Genomic DNA, 26361 nt, shown 5'->3' on the forward strand with positions numbered 1-26361 from the left:
ATTCTATCTCCAATGCCCATCCAAATACCAGGCCGCGAGGTGGAGTGAGCCCACAATGGGGTGCTTGAATGTTCCACCGTCTCATAGAATCAAAGAATATCAGGGTTGGAAGGGACCTCAGGAGGTCATCTAGTCCAATCCCCTGCTCAAAGCAGGACCAGTCCCCAACTAAATCATCCCAGCCAGGGCTTTGTCAAGCCTGACCTTAAAAATATCTAAGGAAGGAGATTCCACCACCTCCCTAGGTAACGCGTTCCAATGTTTCATCATCCTCCTAGTGAAAAAGTTTTTCCTAATATCCAATCTAAACCTCCCCCACTGCAACTTGAGACCATTACTCCTTGTTCTGTCATCTGCTACCACTGAGAACAGTCTAGAGCCATCCTCTTTGGAACCCCCTTTCAGGTAGTTGAAAGCAGCTATCAAATCCCCCCTCATTCTTCTCTTCCACAGACTAAACATCCCCAGTTCCCTCAGCCTCTCCTCATAAGTCATGTGCTCCAGCCCCCTAATCATTTTTGTTGCTCTCTGCTGGACTCTTTCCAGTTTTTCCACATTCTTCTTGTAGTGTGGGGCTCAAAACTGGACGCTGTACTCCAGGTGAGGCCTCACCAATGCCGAAAGAGGGGAATGATCATGTCCCTCCATCTGCTGGCAATGCTCCTACTTATACAGCCCAAAATGTCATTGGCCTTCTTGGCAACAAGGGAACACTGTTGATTCATATCCAGCTTCTCGTCCACTGCAACCCCTAGTTCCTTTTCTGCAGAACTGCTGCCAACCCATTCGGTCCCTAGTCTGTAGCGGTGCATGGGATTCTTCTGTCCTAAGTGCAGGACTCTGCACTTGTCCTTGTCGAACCTCATCAGATTTCTTTTGGCCCAATCCTCTAATTTGTATAGGGCCCTCTGTATCCTATCCCTACCCTCCAGCGTATCTACCTCTCCTCCCAGTTTAGTGTCTCAGGTTAGGAGATCCAGAAATGGGTGGATCCTGATGGGTGGGCACACGGACACTGCTAGGAAGTCTGTGACCCAGAACTGCCTGAGCCAGTAGTGCTAGGAAGATGATGGTGACTCCGTTGCAGAGGACCTTCCATGTAACCTGAGGTATGAGGGGAATAGGGGAAACGATATAGCTGAGACAGTCTGTCCAGGGCAGGAGTGTATCACCCTGGGAGTGTCTGCATATGGCTCCCCTGGAGCAATACATGGGAAGCTCTCTCTCTGACTGTGACGTGAAGAGCTCCTATCGGGGAGTACCCACTTTGCGAAGATGTTGGTTAGAACTGTGTCATGCACTTCCCCTTTGCGGTCTGTACAGAAGCTCCAGCTCAGTCTGCCTGCCAGGGAATTCTGAACACCTGGGAGGTATGCGGCCCGTATGGCAATTTGATTCCTGATACATCAGTTCCACTGCCCAAATGTCTCCAGGAAGAGAGGACAAGATCTCACTCCTCCCTGTTTGGTATGTAGACCACTGTGATATTATCTGATAGTATCTGTACATGAAGTGAGCATATGAGGTGGAGGAAGCCCTTGCAGACTAGGCAGATTTCTCTGAGCTCCAGAAGGTTTATATGGAGCCAGGCCTCCTCTGGGGTCCATGTACCCTGGGCTCTATGGTAGTCTAAATGAGCACTCCAACCTGTGAGGAAGGCATCCGTCAAGATGGTGGCTCTTGTGGGAGGGCTGAAGGGAGTCCCCACCCTGACTTTGTTTGGGTTGGACCATCAAGCAAGGGAGCTGAGAACTGCAGAGGGAACAATGATTCTGTGGTCATGAGGAGCCAGGCTTGAAGGCACCGCAAGTGGAGTCTGGTGAACGATGTCATATAGATACCTACAGCCATATGGTCTAACAGCAAGCGGCACTAATGCACTGTAGTTTGAGGCTTGTGGATAATGCGAGAGAACAGGTGCTCATTGTGTAAAAGCTGTCTTCAGGGAGGAAAGCTCGTGCAGAGATGGAATCCAGCTGTGCCCCTATGAAATGTATTGTCTTTGTGGGTGACAAAACAGTCTTCGTTTACACTCCCCCCCTCAAGGTTGCAAGGAGGTGCTGAAGAGATTGTATTGCTGAGATAACTTCTTGGTGAGACTGTCCAACCAGGAACCAGTCGACCAGGTATAGGAGCACCATAAACCTCTGGCATCTATCTGGGCTGCTACTGCTGTGAATACTTTTGTAAACACCCTGGGTGCCATCACAAGCCTAAAGGGGAGGACGCGGAACTGGAAGTGCTCCTGTCCAACCACAAAAACTGCCTTTATGGTGCATGAATATCCACATGGAAATACGAGTCCTTCATGTTGAGGGCCATGAACCACACTCCCTCCTGCAGGGAGGAGATTACAGATACCAGTGAAATCGTCCTGAATTTCCATTTCCTGATAAAGATGTTGAGCTGTTGAAGGTCCAGGATGAGTCTCCACCCTCCCTGCCCTTTCTGGGGATTAGGAAGTATGGGGAATAGAACCCGCTCCCTTGGTACTGAGGTGGAATGCTCTCTATTGCACCCTGGTGTAATACTGAGTCTGCCTCCTGTTGAAGAACCAAGCATGCACCATGGAAAGAATAGCATTGCTTACACAGTGCTTATGCCAATCTGTAAGCGCAAATAGGAAGAATATCCTTCCCTAATAGCCATTTTCACTGTTTTAATTCCTTTCAGTTTCACATGGAAAATAGCTGTGTGTGCAAGGAAGAGTTATATAAACTTGCAAAACCATAGCACCACTTTCCTAATTCAAAGAGTACTGAATTCCAAACCTGTTTTTCTTGAATAATGATACATTACCAATTCTGCATAGAAACATAATATTTAGCCACGTTACTGTTACAGACATTTAATTATCACAAATTTTCCTGAACAGATTTATATAGAAACAGGATCTTCAATTAACCCTTAACAGCCCAAATCAATCAATCAATCCATACATTTCTCATGTTAAACAGAGCAGAAATATTTATTCAAGCTCCTTAACTTAGGAGCTCAAATAGACTTCCTGGAGAAAGTATTTTAAATCATGAATTTTAAAACAGGGGACTCCATACTTCCATGTTAACTGAAGAGACACTTGAGAGGTTTTTCCTTTTTCTTTTAACATCATAGGCTGTAAAGGGCTAGTTAAGGTGCTGATGAGATGAATATGAAGGCAGGGCTGAGTAGGTGGGTGGGACCTACTCCTGTTCCGTTATCTTTGTTGTAAAATTGGTGTGCGTGATCTAACAGCACAGGCAGAAAATTTCCCAGAAAGCAGTAACATTCAGCCATCAGCAGGCAGTTAGTTACAGGACTGAGAAAGGATGGGAATGGTTCATTAAACTCATTACCTCACAGGATGAAGACTGAGTGCGATAACTTGGAACAATCTTGAACGTGATGCTCCCCCGCATTTCCCTCTGGAGAAAGAAAATGTTCTCTTTAAAAAACAAGACATTGCAGATAAAACACAAGAAACCACTCTAATATCTGTAAGGAAACAGCACAACCTTTCTGAGAGCAGCAGCAGTTCTTCCAAAAATAAACATTCAGAAATAAACTGGAAAACTTTTACAACATGTGGTTTCACTTAGAACCAAACGCATTCAGATGGTCTCTTATTAACATAAAACCAAACATACGCCATTAGTGAATTAGCATGACAGGTCCTCAGAAATCTAGAGATTACAGCTGTATTTTTAAATGAGAATTGAGTACACATCAGTAAACTTTTCTTCATTTCCATTCCCCTCATCTATTTTTTTGTGATTTACATTGTGCCTTTGTTGTAGAAGAAATTAATTTTTCTTCCCATTCAATTTATATGTTATATACACGAGAGGTTACTTACCTTTCAATAACTTGAGTTGTTCAAGATGTTTTGTCCCTATGGGTGCTCCATTGTAGGTGTAATGTATGCCTGTAAGCTCTTGTCCAGAGATTTGAATTACCAGTGTCCAAAGGTCTGTATCTGCTCATTACATGGCCACAGCAGCTCCAGTCTAGGGGAACCATGAAGGGTCCAGACGGAAGGCTAGTGCCCTCCGAATGTCTAAGGTGAGAAGGCTTGCCTCTTCTCTCTAGGAGTGTGGTTTGGTGAAGAATACTGGCAGATGAATATCCTGATTGATATGGAAGTCTGACAAAACTTTAGGGTTAAACAGAGGATGAGGGCGTGGCCATGACTCTGTCACCGCAGAAGATAGCGTAAGGTGGGTCAGCCGAAAGCGCTCCAACTTCTTCCACGTTTCTAGCCAAGGTGATGGGTACCAGGAAGGGGGTCTTAAAGGAACAAACATGTGCCCAGAGCTTCGAGTGCACAGTTCCTTAAGACACTGAGGACAAAGTTAAGGTCCCACAGAGGTGTGGGGTTCCAGATACATGGGAACAGATTAGCTAAACCCTTGAGGAATGTAGCTGAGAGGCCCTGGATAGGTGAATTAAAGGCCATAATAGCTGCTAGGTGTCACCTTGACAAAACTCATAGATAGTTCTTGTTTTTTTAATTCAAACAAATAATCAAGGATCCTTGCAGGAAGAGCTTCAGAAACAGATATAGAGTGACAGGAACACCAGAAAAGGAAATGTTTCCACTTCTGCAAGTAAGTTTTATGAGTGGAGGGATTCCTACTATTCAGGAGTACGGATTGTATCTCTGCTGAACAGTCTGACTCTAAAACCAAGAAACACACAGCAGCCAGGCCATAAGGTTCAGGGACAGAAGCCTGGTGGTGTCTCATGGTGCCAGAGTTCTGCCTCAGGTGGTCTGATCTGAGAGGGAGGCATCAGGGTCTCTCTATAGAAAGGTGATGTAGATCTGAATACCTCACTTGTCTGGACCAAAAAGACATCATCAAGATGATTCTCGCCTGCTGCTGTTGTAGTTTGATCAATGTCTTAAGAATTAACAGCACTGGAGGTAAGAACAGAGGAGACAACGAGGCCCTGGGACTAGTAGGGCACCTGTGAAGGATTGTGGGTCTTGAACATGGGCTCATGAGTCCCCAAGCAGTTCATAGACCATGACAGTCTCCTGACAGCTCTGCAAAACCAGCATGGGAGGGGTTTAGCAGAACTCTGGCCCACCATAGGCTCTGCTTAGGAAGCTACTCATTGGAGGAGACATCTGGCACAGATGCATTATTTAAGCCAGAATAATTTAGAAGAAGTTGTCTGAGCAATTGAGTGAACTCCTGACCTGCTGCTGTTCTGAACTTTGACTCTTGCTTGACCCTGGCATTGTTCTTTGATTTTGGTTTGATCTTTGATACTGCTGACTCTTGACCGTGGCACCGTTCCCTGGTTCCTGACTCCAGCTTGATCCTTGGCACAGCTGTCTGATTCTGATTCCAGTCCTGACCCTTGGGATGACTCCTGACACTGATTCTGGCTCAACCTTTGGTGTGACTCCTGACCCTGACTTAAGTCCTGAGCTTGGCATGATTCTGATTCTGGCTTTGGTTCCTGGCGTCTGACCCCAGCTCTGACCATTAGGCTTCACCACCCCTGTCCTGGTCCCTACAGCATCTACCAAAGAGTCGCAGTTGAGTCTCCCCTTGGAGAAAAAGAGTTGACATTTTGTATTGGTCAGGGTTGCAAAGAGATCTGCTAAGGGAAGGCCCCATACTTTCCAGATGTTCTGAAAGATCACACTGTTGAGCTCCCACTTGTGGTCCTGATGGAAATTTCTACTTAGAGCCTTTGGTACCATGTTCTTGAGGCCTGGTAGGAAAATCACAGAGATCTCTATGTGACAGGCAATGCACCAGATCCACAATTTTAGGGATTCTGTGCATAAAGACTGGGATCTTGTCAATTTATACAGGACATTGCAGCTCTGTTATCTACCATTACTCTGACATGATGACCCTAAATGTGTGGAGAAAGACCTCACAGGCATAAACTGTCCTTCGTTCTAAAGCAACATTGCTTGCGGACACCATATGCCTTGTTTGTGGAACCTTGTAAGTTAGCTCCCCAGCCTAGAAGGGAGATATCCATTGTGATGATTCATGCTGGCAGCAGGAATGAGAATGGGATTCCCACACAGACCTTCATCGGAGATCTTTTCACCATCTGTGGGAGCCCAGCACCCGTGGGGGGGGGTATGGAAATGCATTTGATAAGGCTGTGTTTGTTTGGTGTGTATGAGGTTTTGAGCCAGGCCCAAAGGCATTGGAGATGCAGTCCTGCGTGTAGTGTAGTGAATGACAGGGCCAACATATGAGCTAGGAGCTGAATTCGGCCGGGGACTTAGCTGTAGGGTAGTGATCAGATGGGATATAATGGAGATAGGTAGATAGACCCTACCAGTTTGAGAGTCCAGGGAATCTCCAACTAATTCTATCCTCTGGACAAGAGCTAGGTTGATACAAAGACCCAGGGACTGAAGCAAGGTTAGAGCCTTGTTGGTTGCCAGTTGGACATCCAGAGTGGAGCATCCCTAGAGAAACCAATCGTCTAAACAGGGAAAGGCTGAAATATTGTCTTGATGTAGGTGAGCTGTACCTACTGAGAGGACCTTTGTAAAAATCTGTGCGGGCTGTGGAAAGTGAAAGGGAAGGACATGGTATTGATAATGTTCTGAGCCAATGATGAAGTGCAGAAAACGTCTGTGGAAAGGGTGCATTACAATGTGAAAATATGTGTCTTGAAGGTTGAGGGCAGTAAACTAAACCTGTTGACTCAAAGAAGGATTATGATAACCATAGTCACCATCCAGAAGTGTTGTGCATGAATATGGGTGTCCAGATCCTAAGGTCAAGGATTGGCCTCCAATGCCATTTCTTTTGGGAACCAGAAAATATTTGGACTAGGATCCTCCTCCCACAAATTCTGGGGGGGAGTGGCTCTATTGTTCTCATACTGAGGAGGGACTGGGCCTCCTGTTTCAAGATATCCTCATGAGAGGAGTCGCTGAAGAGAGAGGAGGAAGGGGTAGAGTATCCCATAGCCATTACCTCTAAAATCAATTTGTCTGTGGTGATAAGTTCTCAAATTAGGTAGAAACTGTGATAGGCTGTCCCCAAAGGGAGGTGGAGTGGAGGATAGGCTTGCACAGTGGCTTCAGGGAAGGGCATGGTTCATGTCCCTTGACCAGGTTGCCATAACCGTCATTTGGAGGGAGGTCCAGGTAGGGAGATCGTCACCCTTTCTTGTGAGGCCCAGGCCTCCTTCTAGGAGATTCAGTAGGTCTGGAACAGGCCGGGTACTGCTGATGTTGGAATAGCTATGATCGTTGTGCAGTCTGATTTGCTGAAACATCTCTTTGTTCCAGGAACATGGATCCCAAGACACCTCTGGGTTGCTCTTGCATCCTTGGGAGAATACAATGAGGCGTTATTATTGTTGCTGAACAGCTTCAGCCCTCTGAAAGGGAGGTCTTCCACCGTATTCTGTACCTTCCTGGACAGACTGGATGATTGGAGCCAGAATCCTCATCACATAACAGCTAAAGATGGTTAAACTGTATCATCAGCAGCAAAGGCAGCTTGTAAAGAGGTCTTGGCTATCAGTTGTCCTTCAGAAGTGAGGGCCTAGAATTGCTCCCTCTTGTCCTCTCGCAAATTGTTAATAAAATTAGTGAATTTGGCATAGGCTAGTAAAGTCATATTTGCCATCATGGCTTGTTAATTTGCTTCTTGGAACTGAAGAGCAGCAGAGGAATAACTCTTCCTACCAAAGAGGCCTCTGTCAGAAGATGTGGATCTTGATCTACTCTGGCATTTTCTCTCATTAACTGCATCCACAACCAGGGAGTTGGGGTGGGAGAAGATATTTCCAGCCCCTTGGCTGGTATGCAATTTTTTTTGGTCCATCCACTTACATGTAGGTGCGAAAGTGGCAGGTATGTGCCACAAATTATGGGCTGGAGATAAGAGTGCCTCATTAACGGGCAGTGCTATTGTGTTCTGTGGGGTGGTGTAAAGAATAACCACCAGAGTGCTGGGACTCTTGCACCTCCTCTGTTGAGATCTGAAGCGATCCTTTACATCTCTTTATTAGGTCCTGAAATGACCTAATATTATCTACATACAAAGAAGGTTATTGGCACAACTGCCTTCTCCGGGGCAGAGGAGGATTTATGAGAAGAAGATATCTCCTCCTCTGGAGGTGGCTGTAGATCCTCCTCCTGATCCTCCTTCCGTACCAGAGAACCACGCAGTATCGGTGACTGTAGCTGCAGTGCTGGTGGTTGTTGAGGCCTGTGGAACTTCCAGTCTCTCTCTTGTGGGCAGGAACCCTATAGAATTGGTCCACATAGGCAGTCCAGGGATTCCAGCAGGCGCACTGGGGTTGTGGGTACGGAAGGGTTATACGTGTTTGGAGGGTCTGGGGTATTGTCTAGTCTCTGGTGTGTCCTTGTCCAGGTACACTGCCCGAGGTGTCAAATAGTAAGCTGAGCAGCCCTGTACTGAGATTTCTGAGTTGGAGGTGTTATCCCAGAATGCAAAGGAGTGGCTCTGGGCACTGGTGCTGGAGATGACACCAGAGGGTGAGGCATTACCACAGGTGCTTATGGACAGGTATCGGGTGACCTGCTGAGAGCGGAGGAGAGGAGCCTGGCTGGCATGGTAGTACTGGTATTAGTGGGGAACTTCTCTTGGTACCTGCAAGAGGGGGGACTCCAGTTCCTCTGATGTAGATAAGTCCTTTTGTGACAAGAACCCTGAAGGTGCCAGAGGGCTGTAGAAATGTGTAGATGGACCAGGGATGGTACTGGGACCCTCGCCGGAGATACAAAATGAGGCACCTATGAGGATGGTGCTGAAGTGGTTGTTGAGGTGACACCTCTACGCTCTAGGTGCATACTATCTGAAGATGGTGCTGGTGCCTTAGGTTTCCTCAAGTCTTTAGGCTTCTAGCAGTCTTGATGCCTAGTGGTGCTGGAATAATTGGCTCTCTATGGTGCTTACTAGCAGGCTTATCTTTCTGAGTTATCTGATTTTGATGGTACCAAAGCCCAGATGCTGGTGCCTGTAGGATCCTTGGAGGTACTCACCCTGGAACACGGCGTCTCCTCAGGTTCAGTTCCAAGAGGTAATCTACCTCTTTTCCCGGAGGCTCTGTTAGGAGAAGGAAGCTTTCTTTTCTTCGAGTCCTTTGTCTCTGAAGCAACCTCCGTCACCGCTGAAGTAATGGGGGAAGGGGCGGGGGGACTCTGACCCTGCAGGTCTTCAAGAGTGTTCCATAAGGGGAAGCTTCAATCTCATCTCCCTTTTAAATGCTGTGCAAACTTTGCACTTCAATGGGATATGAGAGTCTCTGAGACACTGAATACAGATAGAAAGCCCAGTGCTCTGGGGAAAGTACCTACTGCAGGTCTGGAAGGCTATGAATCCTGGGGCTTTTGTCATACTTCCAGAGTAAGGCTGGTAGAAAAAGGAACTGGTTCTGAATTGGGAAGGGGGTGGTGTCTGGAACCTCTCTAAAATGTAATAAATTTGTGGAAAGAAGGGAACAAAATAAACAAAATTTAAACTAAATATTAGAGAAAATAAAGGAGAAAGCAAACAAATAAAAGAACTGGTAATATCTGCTAGGAAGCAGCAGTCATGCAGTTGCTCCGTTTCAAGTCGCAGCCAGTTGAGAAGGAACTGTAGTAGCAGCACGTCCACTCCTTTCTATACGCCTTTGCTCTAAAGCACAAGGCTCTGTAACATGCAGGTATGGATTCATGGACACTTCTAATTCAAATTTCTGTCAAGAGGGCACATGGGTGCGCGCATCCTACGGTGAAGTACAGTAAGGCCTCACTTAAAGTCATCCCAGTTAATGTTGTTTCGTTGATGATCAATTAGGGAACATGCTTGTTTAAAGTTGTGCAATGCTCCCTTATAACGTCGCTTGGCAGCTGCCTGCTTTGTCCACTGCTTGCAGGAAGAGCAGCCCGGTGGAGCTAGCTGGTGGGGGCTTGGAACCAGGGTGGGCTGGCAGCCCCCCATCAGCTCTCCACTCCCCTAAGTTCCCTGTGTGGCAGCCGCCCAGCAGGCTATCAGTTGCTGGCAGTTCAGCTGTCCCTCCCCCCACTGCCCTGTGCTGCTCCTGCCAATCCCTTTTCTTTACCTTGCCCAGTAATGAGACCAAATGGTCACTTGATTAAATCAATGGGCGGGACAAATTAAAATATTTTATACTAATTAGCGTCAAGCCTGTGAAGTTCACTATTGAAAAAGGTGTTGGGAGTCAAATACTGTGGTGGGATTTTAAAAAGTTTGGATAATTAATTACATCTGTAGCTATGAAGGCAAAGATAACAATAAAGGTAATTAAATCTTTTGCTTTACAGTATGCTTCTTACAACAGGGTTTTGAAATGATCATAAAAGTCACAAAAGGAAGATTGTCATTGTGCTTGGCACTGTACAGAGGTAGACATGATTCCTACTCCTGAAGAATTTATAATCTTAGCTGACAGGTAACACATATATGGTAGATACTGAGAGAGATGGAGACAATCTAATAGACACAATTTTAAAATATGCCCTTTTCTTTGCGTTATACTGGATTGTCTCCAATAAGTACGTATGGATCTATGCCAAGTGCCTTTCATCCACTTGCCCCCTGGCCTATTTATTCAAACAAACACTTGGTGATTACTTGGAGGCATCACAAAAGAGGATTTGAAGGAGGAGAGGATAGTGGTCTGATGGATTAGTTCAGGGAGGGGGTTCCATGCACAAATGGGCACAGTGGAAGAAACCCTGGAGAAGTCTGTGGTTTGCTAGAGAACTGCTTAATTGGTTAGATGATTTTTTTGGGGGGGGGGGCGGGGGGGAGTTAGGATGGGGAAAGGGGTTGTCTTGGGGGATCAGGTAAGCTACCAAGAAAGGAAGGACAAAGGAGAACACTGTGATTTAGGGAGGCTTTGTTAAAAGAAAAAAGGATCAATTTTTATTTAAAAAATATTAAACAACCAATGTCAACCAACTTTTAGGGACTTACAAGCATTTTTTGTAGTTGTTCCACTGTTTGGTTTGCTACACTGATTCCATTTATTTCTCGGATTTCATCCCCTACATGGAGCGTACCTGCAGAATTAATGAAACAAATAGTTAATGTGTACATTTATAATATAACTGTGAAACAATACCAAAACTAAAACAGAGTTTGGCAGTACAAAGACATTAAAATAAAATGTTAAAATAAGGGTTTAGTGTCTAGCTGAAACCCACAAAGCAATGGAACTCAGAGTGAACAATTCTACTCTAGAAACCGTGATTTTTTAATTGTTATTAAATATATTTTTTTCTTTCTTTACAGAGCATAACTGTACACAGTTTTTACCACACAAAGTCTCATTGAAATCAATGGTGCAAATGTGCTGTCCATTCCAATGCAGCTTTGGATGCTAAGAAAAATGTGCATATTGTGAAAGATTTTACAGTAAAATAATGTGGTTGCTAGTGGTTGTTATGTAGCAAGGCCATCATTCTACATAGGTAGTCCATTCACTATACATTTACTATATTACTTTTTGTTTTGTGAATTAACTAAATTCTTTTTCCAAGTATCCTTTTCCAAATACTTTACCAAACATAATTAGTTTTACTTGAAGAACCAACAGCTGGCAATCTATTTTTCAAAATGAAGCCATTCTGGAAACGGACGCTGGCAATAAATCACCTAAACTACGAATGGTGTTTTTGCTGTTTGCTAAACCTAGAATGACCATATTGATTGAAGAAAAAAATACATTCATGCTAATGATCTGAGTTTTAAATTTCAGCTTGGATTTGAAATGGCAGAAATACTGAATTCCAAAACCATGTGCTTTATAACAGAAAGAGAGCCTGACTTAACAAGAGGTGTCCTAACAGGCACTATCATGAACTACAATGCCTGAGTACCCTTTTCAGAGTAGCAGCTGTGTTAGTCTGTATTCGATGCATCCGATGAAGTGAGCTGTAGCTCACGAAAGCTTACGCTCAAAATAAATTTGTTAGTCTCTAAGGTGCCACAAGTACTCCTTTTCTTTTTGAGTACCCTTTGGACTCCAGTCTGTGACACTGCTACACAGCACTGTGGACCACTAAAGCTCCCAGAAGGCTACAGAACAGAATTTCTCAAACTTTTAATCTGTTCAGGAGAAAGTCCTCCATCCCACAAAAAATGTTTTAATCAATTCCACAGGAGCTTCCTATTGACAGCAAAAAGGGGTAGGGACTCCAGCGCAATTCCTCTGTCCTGCCTTCTGGAACATTAATCAGGATTCAACAGAGTTAATAGTTTACTGTATGCGAATGCAGCAGCTCTGTATTTGAATTTCAAATGAAAACAGTTCACAGCTGGCGTATTGATGACCTAACCCTCTAACAAAAAGTTATACAAGTTCAGCATTGGCAAACTTTCTCAGCCCTTTACACCTTCTACAAAAATACATTTGATTCCAAAATAATTAGAGCTCTGTACCATGTTGGAACTAAGCTCTGCATGCAGATACCTTCATGGTTATGGCACAATAATGCACAATATCCCCGGGCATGCTATACTTTCTGCAACAGTGTAAAAACATTGTTGGGAAACATCCAAACACAAATTATGATTGAATGAAAAATTGAAATAAAGATCATGAATATGCTCTTCAGGCTAGTCATTTTGATAATACAGTTAAATACAATCCCTTCTTTTGAATGTTTTCCATTTATTTTACGCTGTGGCAGAAGCTAGTACTGACAATCCATAATTGGAAGGTAGCAGTTGGTGTGTGTACGAGGTGTGCAACTGAGAGGGGATTTACAGACTTCTGAACTTTTGTCTTGGTGGAGAGACGGGTTGGTTAGTAGCTGGGAGAAAGAGGTCAGACTGGGTCACTGGAGAGAGAGGGAGGTTTGAGGCTTTTATCATTTTGGGACAACCTCTCCCCATTTTTCTGCTGGGAGGTGATGTTCCTGGCATCTCCATGTGGTGTCTTCTCCCCCAGCCTAATGACTCCCATACCATGGTGTACATCTGCTCAGCACACCCTGTCCTGCCCCTTGTTTATTATTTGTATTTTATTTATTCACACTTTGGACTGTGAGCTCTTTTGCGCAGGGGCTTTTCTGTATTTTGTAGTTTCTATTTATCAACTGTATTTTGTATTTTTCTGTATCTATGGCAATATATAAATAAATCTACAATAATAAAGAACAGGGTGCCCCTGGGTTGGCAATCTCCTTCCTCTGCCTTCACCTAACCCAAATTAGCACAGCATCAGCCAGTATGTGCTCTTGTGATGTATAAAAGTCAGAGACACGCCTCACTCCGGTGGACAGAGCAGGGAACAGTTTCCTCTGAGGAAGCAAATTCTGCAGCTGGAGGAGAGTTCTGCAGCTGGCAAAGCTGGAGGCAGTCCATGTACACTACCGTAGTCTCTTTTCACCATGTAATCATATTCATGCTGTTATTATAGCATAATCTTTGCTCACAAAATGCTTTGTTAGTTGTTCTAGGGCATAGGTGTTTACAGATTCATGGTTTAACTATTTGTGGGAGCTCCAAATTAAATCATTTTCTTACAGATATGAATAGGCAACCTACAGCATCATGTCTTCTGCAGGAAGTCTGTGTCCTGGATCAGCAGTAGCATACTGGTGCCTAATCCCTATTTAAAATTAATACACCTGTTGACACAAATGTGCCAAAACAAAAACTTTAACAGCAGAAAACCTAGACATTTGGGTTTTGGATGCTTGAAGCTGCCAGGAAGTCTAGCTGTATTACAGCAGACGCAAGAAAAATGCATTAACACTATTTGGAGTGTAAACATATTCTCCAGGTGAGTAAAATCCACAAGTACTCTGTGTTAAAGTACTGATACAAGGGCAAAAGTTCAAACATAAATAAGCCACTGTGGAAGAATTTAAAATACAATCTGTGCACTTATCCCAAAAGTGTACAATTCTTAAAGATTGAAACTGGGGTGTTACCACCAGTTCACATGGAGCAAGGATGAAAGAGTCTTTGCACAGGTTGACCCTGCTTGGAAAACACTGATTATGTAGGACAAAGAAAAAGGTGAGAGCACAAAAATTAGCTCACCTGCCACACTGCCAACTCACGAAGAAGAGAAAACTGACACTGGCATGCAGCCATTGAGAGCTACAGCAGGGAAATTAAGAGTGTTTTGAATATATAAATTATAGCATTTGGCTGAATACTGAATATATGGAATGATATCCAGCTGAAGCTAATAAGCCACATAGGGGACAGTACATTACATGGTACAATCACATGCATTATATTCGATCACTGATTGCAGAAGACTATTAGAAATAAAAACTACTACCAATGTTTAGTCAGGCTCATCAAACAGAACAAGAAGTTAGATTTTTTGTTATTGTTATATTTGGTTAATAATTCACTATTGCTGTAACGCATAATGAAAAATCTCCACTTTGAGATTACGTTTACTTTTGATTAAAAACAGTTCTATGGAAACTACAGAACCAAATACCTAAATATAAGTTGTTCCCGAGAGGACAAAAGACATTTTGGCAATTAAATTGTTTCTATAAAGAATTACACTTTTTATTTTAGAACAACCCATTAGTAAGCACTTATATAATTATTTTTTTTGTTCAAAGCACGATAGACATTGCAAATCCCTTTAGAGGTGGGCAAACATTGTTTCTAATCTCTTTCATGTCGAGTAATCTTAAGTTTTTTGTAACAGTAGTAGGTAAGTTCAAATAGAAGTCCCATTATTAAACGGACAGTATCCCTTTAATCTTTTATGTCAAGTCCAACTGGATTTCCAGCTGGTGCTGTCCCTTTAAGAGAATACACAAGTCTATACAAAGTCATACAGCATTTCAAAGATGCTATTTTACCTTTTTATTCCCCTTGAATTTTTGGGATCTGAATCCAACACATTAATTATTTCAGTGATTAATTTATGATTAATTAAAACGCCTCACACTGAGAAAATGGAGTGTCAGGAAGTCTTGAGATTAACTCCAGCTCTGCCACTTACTCATTTTGAGCAAGTCACTTCAGCTTCCAACCTCTGCTTCCCCATCTTTAAAATGGGGGTAATTATACTTTGCTATTTTTCCAGTTTGTTTACTTGGAGTATTTGACAGTCCTCTGTGTATTGTCAGTTTTCCTGTTTAGTTAGGAAGCCCTCTGTTCTACCTCACATTAATAGAAGAAAAAAAACAATTTTTAAAAATAAGAAAATGTGATGGTAAACCCACAAAATTTGGTCAGGGGATTCAGGGGCTGGTGTAGCACGTGAAACTACTGGCAGCTTTCATTTTAGTTGCTAAACTGGACAACTCAAAGAAATTTTGAATAAATTAATAAAAAGTCAGCAGACTCCTGGAATATCCAATTAAAACACCAAGAAAAATGAATGAGTAATGAAAATGCTAAAGCATTTGCTGTATTTTGCCTCAACTTATATGTAGAAGACTCAAAAGAGTAGCAACATTTCAAGACTTCTAAATATACTCAGAAGCATTCCAAAGCTAAATAAAGCACAAACAGAAAAGCTTAAATACCTCCTAGAAGTTTCAAAAATTCCAGATGCTGTACAATGATTTAAAAATAGCAAGGCACCATCCTCTGATGGGTATAGTGGAAAATTCTATAACAACTTAAAAAGGATCTATCCCCCTAATTTTGGAAGCACCTCTGGCTATTATACAAAGTAATAACCTATTTACTACATGGCGGATGATTACCATCTAAGTGATCCCAAAGGAAGTCAATGACAAAAAAGCAACCTGACTCTTATATGCCAAATCTCCTTTTCTACTCATTTTAAAAAAGCTGACTAGATTCAAGCTGATGGTGTCCCTTTAAGCAAATATACAAGTTCACACAAATTCAAATCTGCCACTTTTAAGAAAAGTTTGATCAGTGTCACAAAATGACAGTTTTTAAATTGCAAACTTCCCGAGACACACAACTCATACCTGCAGTCTGCCAGAGTTAGTTCACTACTGAGTAGGTAACTCTCAGCTCAGCCATTAATTACTTTTGACATATATCTGGGCACACAGGATGGGAGTGGAACAGAGGAACAGGCACAGGTCTAAAGGTTTGGCAATAGCTCAGAGCAGTGAAAGCCAAACACAAAGATACAAGCTGCATGGGTGAGAAAAATTTTGGTTCCAGATTCACATTTAGGTACCTCAGCAGTCAAACTGCCAAGAGTCTCAGAAGTTCTGTGACAATACATGGAGAAATGTGGAATTTCTGCTGAACAGAGACTTTTGATATATCAAGAAAAAATATTCTGCTTACTCTGAGAATTTTAGAAAATAATTAGATAAATACGACTTTCCAAAACTACATATAGTTTAGAACTGACATTCTGTAGAAGCAATTTGAGATGACCTGCATCATTACCTATTAAAGCTAAAATTAAACACTCAGGGCCCTTTCCTGAAACTTGTTCCAGGTGAGCAGACCCTTGCACCTGAGTGGTGACCCTGTGAAGTTAATGGGACTCGATGCAGACACAGGGATCCACTGGTGTGGAACAGTACGTTTTAGGATCAGGGTCTCACTTGTTACACAAAATGTATTTGATTATGGGAGTAATCCAATTTGAGAATAAAACCATTTACATCCTAAGATTACCTTGCCTGTGAATCATTCCTCCATGCATAATTCTTGCAACAATGCAATGGTTCAGCTCATTCATTTTTAAAGTGATTCCCTAGTAAAAGAAATTGTTAAATCATTAAGAAAAAATATTCAGCAACCTGCTTCAACCACTAAGAATGGTCACTTCTGCTGCAAGCTTGAGATGAAACTATGTTTTAGAAGGAAATCCTGGCCCTATTGAAATCAATGGGAGTTTTGCCATTGACTTCAAAGAGGCTAGAATTTCACCTTTAGTTTATGAATTTATACACTGTTGCTCTTATGAGATCAAGTAACCACCATAAAACTCATTATGGAAACATTCCAGATGCTGAACATACACACAGTTTCCCCTTTTGCTATTTTTCAAACCCCATCAAAAATCAAAGCATACCATTTGTTTTCCGGGAGATGTAATATTCTTTTTACAGGTCTTTCCATTTACTATTTGAACTAATTTCCTATTTTAAAAAACTGATAAAATTTGGTTATAACACAGATGCATTTTTTGCTACCAGTAAAGACAATGATTCTTTATAAGAAGAAGACACCGTCATTTAGTATGCAGGCTGTAGCATAAAAGAATTTTACATATTTTATAGGTTTCAGAGTAGCAGCCGTGTTAGTCTGTATTCACAAAAAGAAAAGGAGTACTTGTGGCACCTTAGAGACTAACAAATTTATTTGAGCATAAGCTTTCGTGAGCTACAGCTCACTTCATCGGATCCAATGTGAAGTGAGCTGTAGCTCACGAAAGCTTATGCTCAAATAAATTTGTTAGTCTCTAAGGTGCCACAAGTACTCCTTTTCTTTTTACATATTTTATAGTCTATCTATGATAATCAATAAAAATTTTACACAGTATAACAGTGTTTTGGAGAAGTGTATTCAAAATACATTCCTCCTTACGAAATCTTAACAGGGCATCTATTTTTGGACTTATGTAATTGGAGTGTCAAACTGTGCAACTCCACTAACATGGTTTCTTTTTATCATGTTTTTATAGTTCTTCAAGACTGTAACTGCCGTACAAACAATCCATAAGAACCATTATTTTATTAAAATAAAATAATTTATTGAACTGCAAGCTATCCAGTACTATTTTAAATTTTAAGGCCAGGTCTACACACTGTTTCTGTGCTGGTATAACTATTTCAGTTAGAGGTGTGATTTGTTTTTAATCAGACTACGTATATTAGTACAGCCTCTAATGTTTATGTAACTATACCAGTACAGTGTATTCCCCTTTCCATATGGGAATAAGCTATACTGGTATAAGCACGTTAAAACTGGTATTACTGTGTCCACATTATGTTGGTTGTATCACACTTCAACTATACTCATACAGTTAAAGCAATACGACTTTTGTGTATAAACACTGTGGTTTGAAGCTACTAAGATAGATAGTTTGTCACCTCGTCCTATTTACAGAGTTAAGAGAACAGTACTGTTACCTACATACCATTGGCTCATCTGTGTTCTTCTGGAACTGTACCAGTCGGACTCGTGTTACATTCTCCATATCCATGTCACCGTTGGCGCTCTCTGGAGAATCTCCGTTTAAGTATGGAGAGGTGGGAGGAGGCGTAACTCTCAAAGCTTCGTCACTGTAAACTTCATGTGCCACTACATCATGAGTTTGAAGTAAGGCCTACAGGAGGTTACAGAAGTAGTCAGATTTCCATAATTTCTGGTGCTTTTTCTCATTCTTGACAGAAGGTTTAATATTTCCCCCAGAAGCTAGAGCATGCCCATGATATTACTGTCTTACATTTATATAGGGCCTTTTACCTCCAAGGATTCCTAAACATGGTATATACGTTTTATAAAACTACAGTATGTGTGTGTAAATTTGGGTGCTTAAATTAGGCTTTTCACTCATCTGCTTAAAGGTAAATGACTTGATTTTCAGAAGTCCTCAGCACCCAAAAGTCTCACTAAAATCAGTGGGAAGTGCAGGTGTTAAGCAAATTTCGAAATCAACCTACTTTTATTTGGGCTTCTAATTCCACATGTGGGCACCTTACTTTAAGCACACAGGTCTGAAAAGCTTAGCCACACACATGTTCAGGTATCACTTCTTCCAACACTAAAATGAAAGTGAATTTTGGGATGGAAATAGGCAACCCTTGATTACAAACAGTAACACAACAAGACCATTAGGATAGAATGCAAATATGACCAGTATATTCATTTGAAATGGCAAGAGAAATAGTATTTAGAATAATACTTCAAGATAGAATTTGGCCAGGACACTTGAGTTTAGCACCCTTTCTCCTGAGAAAGAAAAAAAACTTGATGACTCCAAGTTTTCTCCATCTCTATTTTACATATATTCTGAGGACAACCTCTCCAATATCTGGCACAGTGTCCTCTAGCTGAGGAACTAGTTCTATATTCGCAAAAAGAAAAGGAGTACTTGTGGCACCTTAGAGACTAACCAATTTATTTGAGCATGAGCTTTCGTGAGCTACAGCTCACTTCATCGGATGCATACCGTGGAAACTGCAGCAGACTTTATATACACACAGAGAATTTCATATTCTCTGTGTGTATATAAAGTCTGCTGCAGTTTCCACGGTATGCATCCGATGAAGTGAGCTGTAGCTCACGAAAGCTCATGCTCAAATAAATTGGTTAGTCTCTAAGGTGCCACAAGTACTCCTTTTCTTTTTGCGAATACAGACTAACACGGCTGTTACTCTGAAACTAGTTCTATATTGACTCAGAGGGCAGGACACATGGCCTTACTCAATTGCCAACATAAATAAAAAAACATGGTGCTTATGAAAGTAGTTATCTCCCATAGAGAACTGTTGCAGCACAATCCCGTTTAGTTTGAGACATCTGATAAAATCACAGCCTGAGACCATAAACTCTTAAAGTACTAATTCATCAGTTTTTCTCTACATTTCCTGATATATTGTACAGTATCACATGTAGTTGATTAAACTTATCAAAATGTACTTGATAAGCATTTCAATTACCCTTCTAGTTACTTATAGATGCAGCATCAAAGACAGTTAGCATATCTAACTGTGAAAAGTGTAATACATTACCAGGAGTTATAATCTAGATAAAATCTAAACATTTCTCAAGTACTTGAAAAGCATTCAGTATCAGGTTTATACACTGCGTGACATCCCTCTTCTCCCTCGGGGATGTCTCAGGGCCTTGATGAGTTTCTCTATTTCACGTTTGCTTTTTTAACCTTACCATTCTTTAAGAACCTGTATTATAAACAACCTTCTATCAAAAGCCTGGACAGGATTTACCACTGAACCAATTAATGCTGCTCCTATATCATCCCAAAGGTTGTCGAAGATTGGAGAGAAGGTTTACTTTCCCACAGGGCTTGTGCCGCCGGGATGGGGGCTGAAAAAGCAAACTTGTTCCTTACAGTGTCTGGTACTCTATAGATCTCTGCATCAGATTGGCCACACTACTCTGTAGTTAAGAATGTATTGCTACCACTTTAAAAATGTATAGACCCATGACTTGCATGTTGAAAGACCCATGAATCACAACAGTTTGAGCTTAGCATGTCTGATTTATTTTGACAGATGAAAGAGTTCCTGTGGCTGTTTAGCTTTTGATTAAAAAAGTTTATTTGAATATTCCGTGTTTAAATAGGATTTAGAAATCGAAAATTAATTTTCAAGATGCAAAACTTGCATCCATGCAAAACTTGTTTCTCAGGAGTGACTCCAAGACAATGGCTGGGATTTTACGGCTACCTACAAAATTCTGCACTTGTTCCTGAAACACCACACCATTTTCAACATGCACTATATACTATAAAAGAGCATTTATAAACTTTTAAGGCACCTTCTTTAATTTTAAAACTAATTTGGGGAATTTGGCTTTCTATAGAGCTGATGCCGTCCTGTTTAGAGTATCTCGAGAGATAGGGGCATGTAACTCCTATCGCTCAAGATACTCAAAACAGGAATATCCAAATTCTCAGACTTTTCTAACATTTCAAACCTACTGCCAGTGCAAACACTATTTTTAATTAAATATTTAATGGCATCTGCTTCTGTTATTAACTTTTTAAACTCCAACAATGGGCTCATACTTCCAGATATTCTGTCAGTGCTCCATACCTTATGTGACTGTTCATTTTATCTAGATTTACAGAGATCTTGACTACAGCCAGAAGTTGAATCAGTTTAACTAAAATTGGTTTTTAAATTGATTTAGTTAAACTGGTGCAAAGAGGGGTGTGGTCACTTTTAAGCAGCCTTGTAAGTGACGTATCATTTTAGCTGAATTTCGTAACTGACAAGACCAGATTCTCTTTTTCATTTTTATCCCCACAAATTCCTGAAAGCTGTCCATTTGACTATGTGTCACAAGCAGCCCTGAGTAGGAGACAAAAACGTATCTTATGTGCAAGTAGGCATTTATTTTGGCTGTCTCTCTAGAGTGTGTGTTTTTGGGTGTGTACTTGGCTTTGTGCATAGATGATCTTTAACAGAATAGTCTGTTATGGGTTCCTGAACCCAATTAGTGAAAGATTGCTTTTTATCCTCTGTTCTAATGGTGAAATATTTGTTTAGGCAAATCAGCAAGTAGAGTCATCTCTCATCACTTCTGATTGTGTCCATTATATGCCCTGCCCCTAACAATGCCTTTTCTTAACAAGATTCCCAGTGATATATTTCTGTTTTATAAAGCAACATTAAACCAAAACAGCATAACATAACTGTATTTGATTTGAACAATTAGCTTTTAATGATCGGATTAATAACACTTGTGCGTAGGCAAAATAAATGATGATAAATATTTGCAAGGTTTGTTACTATATTTGATGATTTACATCTGTGCCTCCATAAACACCCACAGATAATACAATTGTGAGAACATTTATTTCTGTATTGCATTAAACAGCATTTCCCCAAAATATTTAATCTAAAGCATAGTTTCCCTTTAAACTACACAATTTCCTGTTATGGTTTGTTGTTACAGTATGGTCATGTTTTCCTGGCTCTTTTCCCTTTGTGGACCATATGGGTCCTGAAAGAATTTTAAGTACTGGGACAGCAGTTATAAATGTTGTTTCCCACTACATTTCTGTGTCATTCACTGCAAGGAACAATGAAAGAAGATACATAGTGATGGATGCACTACAAATACCTAAATCTATAAAATGCAAAATCCCCCTGTGCAGGAAAACATTTCAAATGTTGCCACATGAATAGATGCAAAAGAACAGTCTACTTTGCGGATATCACAGCTGTTCACATTTACTGTTATAGCAGTACAAAGAAAATAATCTCTGAAATGACTCGAACAGGACACACACTTGCAAATCCCTGAAATGGTTCCTAAACTAATCACTTCCTAGAAAGCATACATTTAAAACCAACATTTATCTGGTTATATCTTTTAAAATTTACATCCATATTTTAAGAACATTCAAACAGGCTTCAACTATGCAGTAGCTAAATTGTCTCACTTGTAATCATTAGACAGGCAAAGGTTAAACAAACATTTTAAAAACTCGCAGAATGAGAAATATGAAAGGATAACTTTGAGTCTGAACCTCCCGCAAGTAGTAATGTACTTAAAAACACACTAATGCATGTATAGGCCCTGTAAAAAATACAACCAGATAAATGTATGCATTCTAGGAAGTTATTACTTAAGGAACCATATCAGAGATTAGCAAGTGTCTGTCCTGCTGCAGAGTCATTTCAAAGAAATTATTTTTGAGCAGACCCACAAGAGTCCCTTGGCAATGAATGTGGAAATGTATTTTAATGAGTTTTAGACAACAAATTTTGTTAACTTTTGACAAAATTTGGATATAGTAGCCAGCTACAGTCAGATGTCTCTGTATTAGGTACATGAAATGATTGTGCTCTCTTAAAAAAAACAAAGAGAAAGTGATGTTCTGAAGTGCAGCAACTTCTGCCTTGGGATTTTTGCTCTGCTGAAGTGGCTCTTGGTTGAAATAAAAGATTCTTTAAAATTAATGGCCCACATGGAATGCTCAGTGATAAAAGTTAAGCATGAATATAAGTCTTTGCAGGATTGGGCCTTATTCAGCATTAAGTTAAAAAACTTTACTGCATGACTGATTGCCAGAAGTTAGAAAAATATTTGGTTTAACCATGGGCATTCATGTTCAACACCATCTATGCTGTTTTGACCTACCTTTGTTAGCTTAATTTTTGGCCTCTGTTAAAAATGATTGATTCTGGTATCACATTCCTCAGATAATGAAGCTTACAAGCCTAAAGCTTACAACCTAAATACACACTAGCTTAAGACATGTGATCCTACTGACTATACCATATGTCCTAACTCTCAGTGCATTAGACTTCAATGATGTAGCAACTAGAATATATTTTATTTTACTATGCTTTCAAACAGCATTCTGAAAATAGGCTGACAGTCTAACATTTGTACTGTTATTTCTACTTACATTGTTCACATACAGTGTTAATAATTAACATGTTTTCAAATATTTTGTTCTCTCACTCCACCATTACCTAATGGGGTTTTCCTGTGTCAGCGAAGCATGGCAGAGTGCCAATTATGTGTCAAATGATTTCTTTGATAAGGTCAGTAGCCCCGAAATGATTCACTGGATTGCATTTTTTAGGATTAATAACTTGTCTTTGTTAATGTGTTTTATTATCATTAGTCAGAGAGTATACCATGTTTGTTTACAGTAGTTCTTTAAAATTTTCAGAGTATAGATAATTATCTATAAATTAAAACCAAAAGGCAGGTACAAAAGCATAAGGTAGGGACTAAAATTACAGATTCTGGTTATCTAATAAATGAATTACAACTAGTTTAAATATAATTTCTGCTCAGTCCCCTGTGAGGTCTACTGACTTTTGTCTGCTGGGACACAGATGAGGTGCCTAGGGGTTTAGCTCATCTATCTTGATGTCCTAAACTGCAGGAGAAGGATTTCATTTTTCACAAATAAAGAGTAAGTATTTCATTTTTGCAATAAAGATTTTTACAGCTTCTTTTTGCTTAGAATTAACCCCCCATCAATATAATTTAAACACTTTAAAAGGGAAATCAGTCTTTTATTCCACATCAAAAACATTTTAAAAAGAATTGTTGCAAGAGTTTTCTGACAGCTGGTCTTAAAAAATGTCTATGAGCATGTTAGCTTAATTATTTTTTATATAAAAGTAGTTTTCTGATGCATAACACTTTGCCTGTCATTTGACTCAATATAAAAATCTTTAATAGATTGTTATTATTTGGGGATTACTTTGAAAACGGTGTGCACATAAAAGCTGATCAGATAGACTTCCAAACTGCCATCTAATCACATACATTATTGACTTCTGTCTGCTTTTACTTCTGACGTCTTTGCAGTAAATCCAAGATACATATTACATGGGGGGAAAAAACATTGAATCAGGATAAGCCACTTAACAGAGAAGTTGGGCAACAGTCAGTACCATTTCTTATTTTTACTGCTTCCTTCCATTCCCTTCCCACAATAAGCCCGGCAGCCATACGGTCTCATTTTTTCTATTGTAAACAACTGTCTCTACTAAAGCAGAGCTGGTTCTGCTACCATTATCAGAGTGGGTATGGCCATATGGAAAATGGCACACCACGCAGTTCAGTGTAATCCTGTACCTCATCTTCAAAGAATTCAGCTGGAATGCTGTGTGCTGGAACCAGTAGCCTCTGCAGGCTTCATCTGCCTATTAAATTAAGGTGGTTGCAATTTGCTTTATTTTATGGAAATCTGGTGCTGTTTTCTGGTTGGTTATGTTTGGGTTTTTTTTTTTTTTTTGGCACATTACCAATTCAGCCCTTAGCTGGGCAAAATTTTGGGAACTGGTTACATTCATTCTTTGGGTAAGAGACTCACACAGTGATTTCAGTGAGAGTTGCCATCACTGCCCCCAAAATAAAAATGTGTGAAATATATCAGATAGGTTTCAGAGTAACAGCTGTGTTAGTCTGTATTCGCAAAAAGAAAAGGAGTACTTGTGGCACCTTAGAGACTAACCAATTTATTTGAGCATGAGCTTTCGTGAGCTACAGCTCACTTCATCGGATCCGATGAAGTGAGCTGTAGCTCACGAAAGCTCATGCTCAAATAAATTGGTTAGTCTCTAAGGTGCCACAAGTACTCCTTTTCTTTTTGCATATATCAGATAGTTTGTCTTAAGTACAAAACGCTAAATTCACTAAACTGTACCACCTGTCTGATCCACCCCAGTCTAGATTTAAATATAGGATACATTCTAAAAGCGAATAAACACATCTTTGCCAAACACAGGTTTGGAAGAAAGGAGGATCCTCACCATGTCTTCCTGGGATCCACAGGGTCCCTTCTCCATTTTTATATCCCTCTCAGCTCCCAAAACAAGTCCCTGGAACTGGGAATCTAACCTAGATTACTCACGTAGTAGTATGAAGGAGAAACCACAGAGCTACTGGGCTGGGTGAAATAGTTTTAACAGGCTATTGAGCCAAAGAATGTCACTGTTAACAACATGAATTGATTTTGTTTAAAAAAGGATTCCATTCTACCCTATTTTTGTAAGATTTTGTAATGAACAGTTCCATTACTTTGTGACTGTGTCACAAAAGGTTCACTCAATGCTACTGATATCTGTTAGATTTGTTCCAGAGTAACAGCCGTGTTAGTCTGTATTCGCAAAAAGAAAAGGAGTACTTGTGGCACCTTAGAGACTAACCAATTTATTAGAGCATAAGCTTTCGTGAGCTACAGCTCACTTCATCTGCTACAGCTCACGAAAGCTTATGCTCTAATAAATTGGTTAGTCTCTAAGGTGCCACAAGTACTCCTTTTCTTGTTAGATTTGTGTTACCTTTATTGTCAGTATCTTTAGATCTCTGCTACTAGTTTCTCTTATTATTTTCTTTTAAAAAACAAACATTTTAAGGAATAACACTTATCTGATGAGCTCAAACCTGCAAAATAGCTCTGTCTGCAAACTGCAATTCCCATCATGACAAGCAGCAAACAAACAATGGTCCCTCAGTGTAGCAAGGACTATGCATTAGCCCCATGACAATATCAGCTGCTGTGCTAGCTTAGCACATTAGAAATGCTGATTAAATACGTATTTGTGTGCAGTTAACTATACATTTGTTTTGCTGCTTATAGGCTTTAGGTAGTACATTCTTGGTTGAAGTTCCATTAGGAATGTGTTTAAGAATAGCCAAAGTAGTATTTCCTTACCATGAAATGAGGTTGTGTTAAAATACGTTTTAGCTCTTTTGCATCATTGTTCTCTGGGTAACATGAAATTTCTTCCAATACCTGCAAAACAAACAGCACAAATGTCAGTAAAGCTAACTGCTCTCTATTCTGTCACAAAACTGTAAAAAGCATACTTTACTCTGGTTGGTCATAATCCCTGTAGCACCAACACAATCAATGGGTTATGACAGTAAAGGCTCTTTGAGAATGGGAACTTTTTTCAAACAGAATAAAATATCACATATCAGGTCTCTTTTTGCTAAATGAAAAAACAGATTTAAAGAAAGCACAGTGTCTCTTCTCAAACTGACAATATTCTTTAAAAGGTCATTATTAGTAAAGTGTTAACCAGCAATTATATAAGTCTCTCTTATCAACCTCTGCTTCCATGCCTGAATAGGGGCTAAGAAACATTAAAATAGAATTAAAAACATGTATAAAATCTTGAATTATCCAGATTAAAACATTATTTCTGCAAATTAAATGGTTAAAAAATATGAACCGTAGACAGTCCATCTGTTATACCACCACAAAACTCAAGATTCTATAAAAAGAAAGGAGCACTTCATCTCA

At 40.4% G+C, this 26361-nt stretch overlaps 1 protein-coding gene across 17 annotated transcripts in view; it reads right to left on the minus strand.

Moving 5' to 3' along the window:
* CASK (calcium/calmodulin dependent serine protein kinase) overlaps positions 1 to 26361 on the minus strand; it is a 425127-nt gene that overhangs the window by 39554 nt on the left and 359212 nt on the right. For all 17 annotated transcript variants that reach the window (XM_073358759.1, XM_073358793.1, XM_073358785.1 and 14 more), the window contains 5 exons: positions 25768 to 25848; positions 18025 to 18213; positions 16557 to 16635; positions 10929 to 11014; positions 3336 to 3404 (listed from right to left, as the gene is read on the minus strand). In XM_073358759.1, the coding sequence (XP_073214860.1) occupies positions 3336 to 3404; positions 10929 to 11014; positions 16557 to 16635; positions 18025 to 18213; positions 25768 to 25848 (504 nt within the window). The remainder of the gene's footprint in view (positions 1 to 3335; positions 3405 to 10928; positions 11015 to 16556; positions 16636 to 18024; positions 18214 to 25767; positions 25849 to 26361) is intronic.

The sequence above is a fragment of the Lepidochelys kempii genome, chromosome 1 (genome assembly GCF_965140265.1).
Source record: "Lepidochelys kempii isolate rLepKem1 chromosome 1, rLepKem1.hap2, whole genome shotgun sequence".
NCBI lineage: Eukaryota > Metazoa > Chordata > Testudines > Cheloniidae > Lepidochelys > Lepidochelys kempii.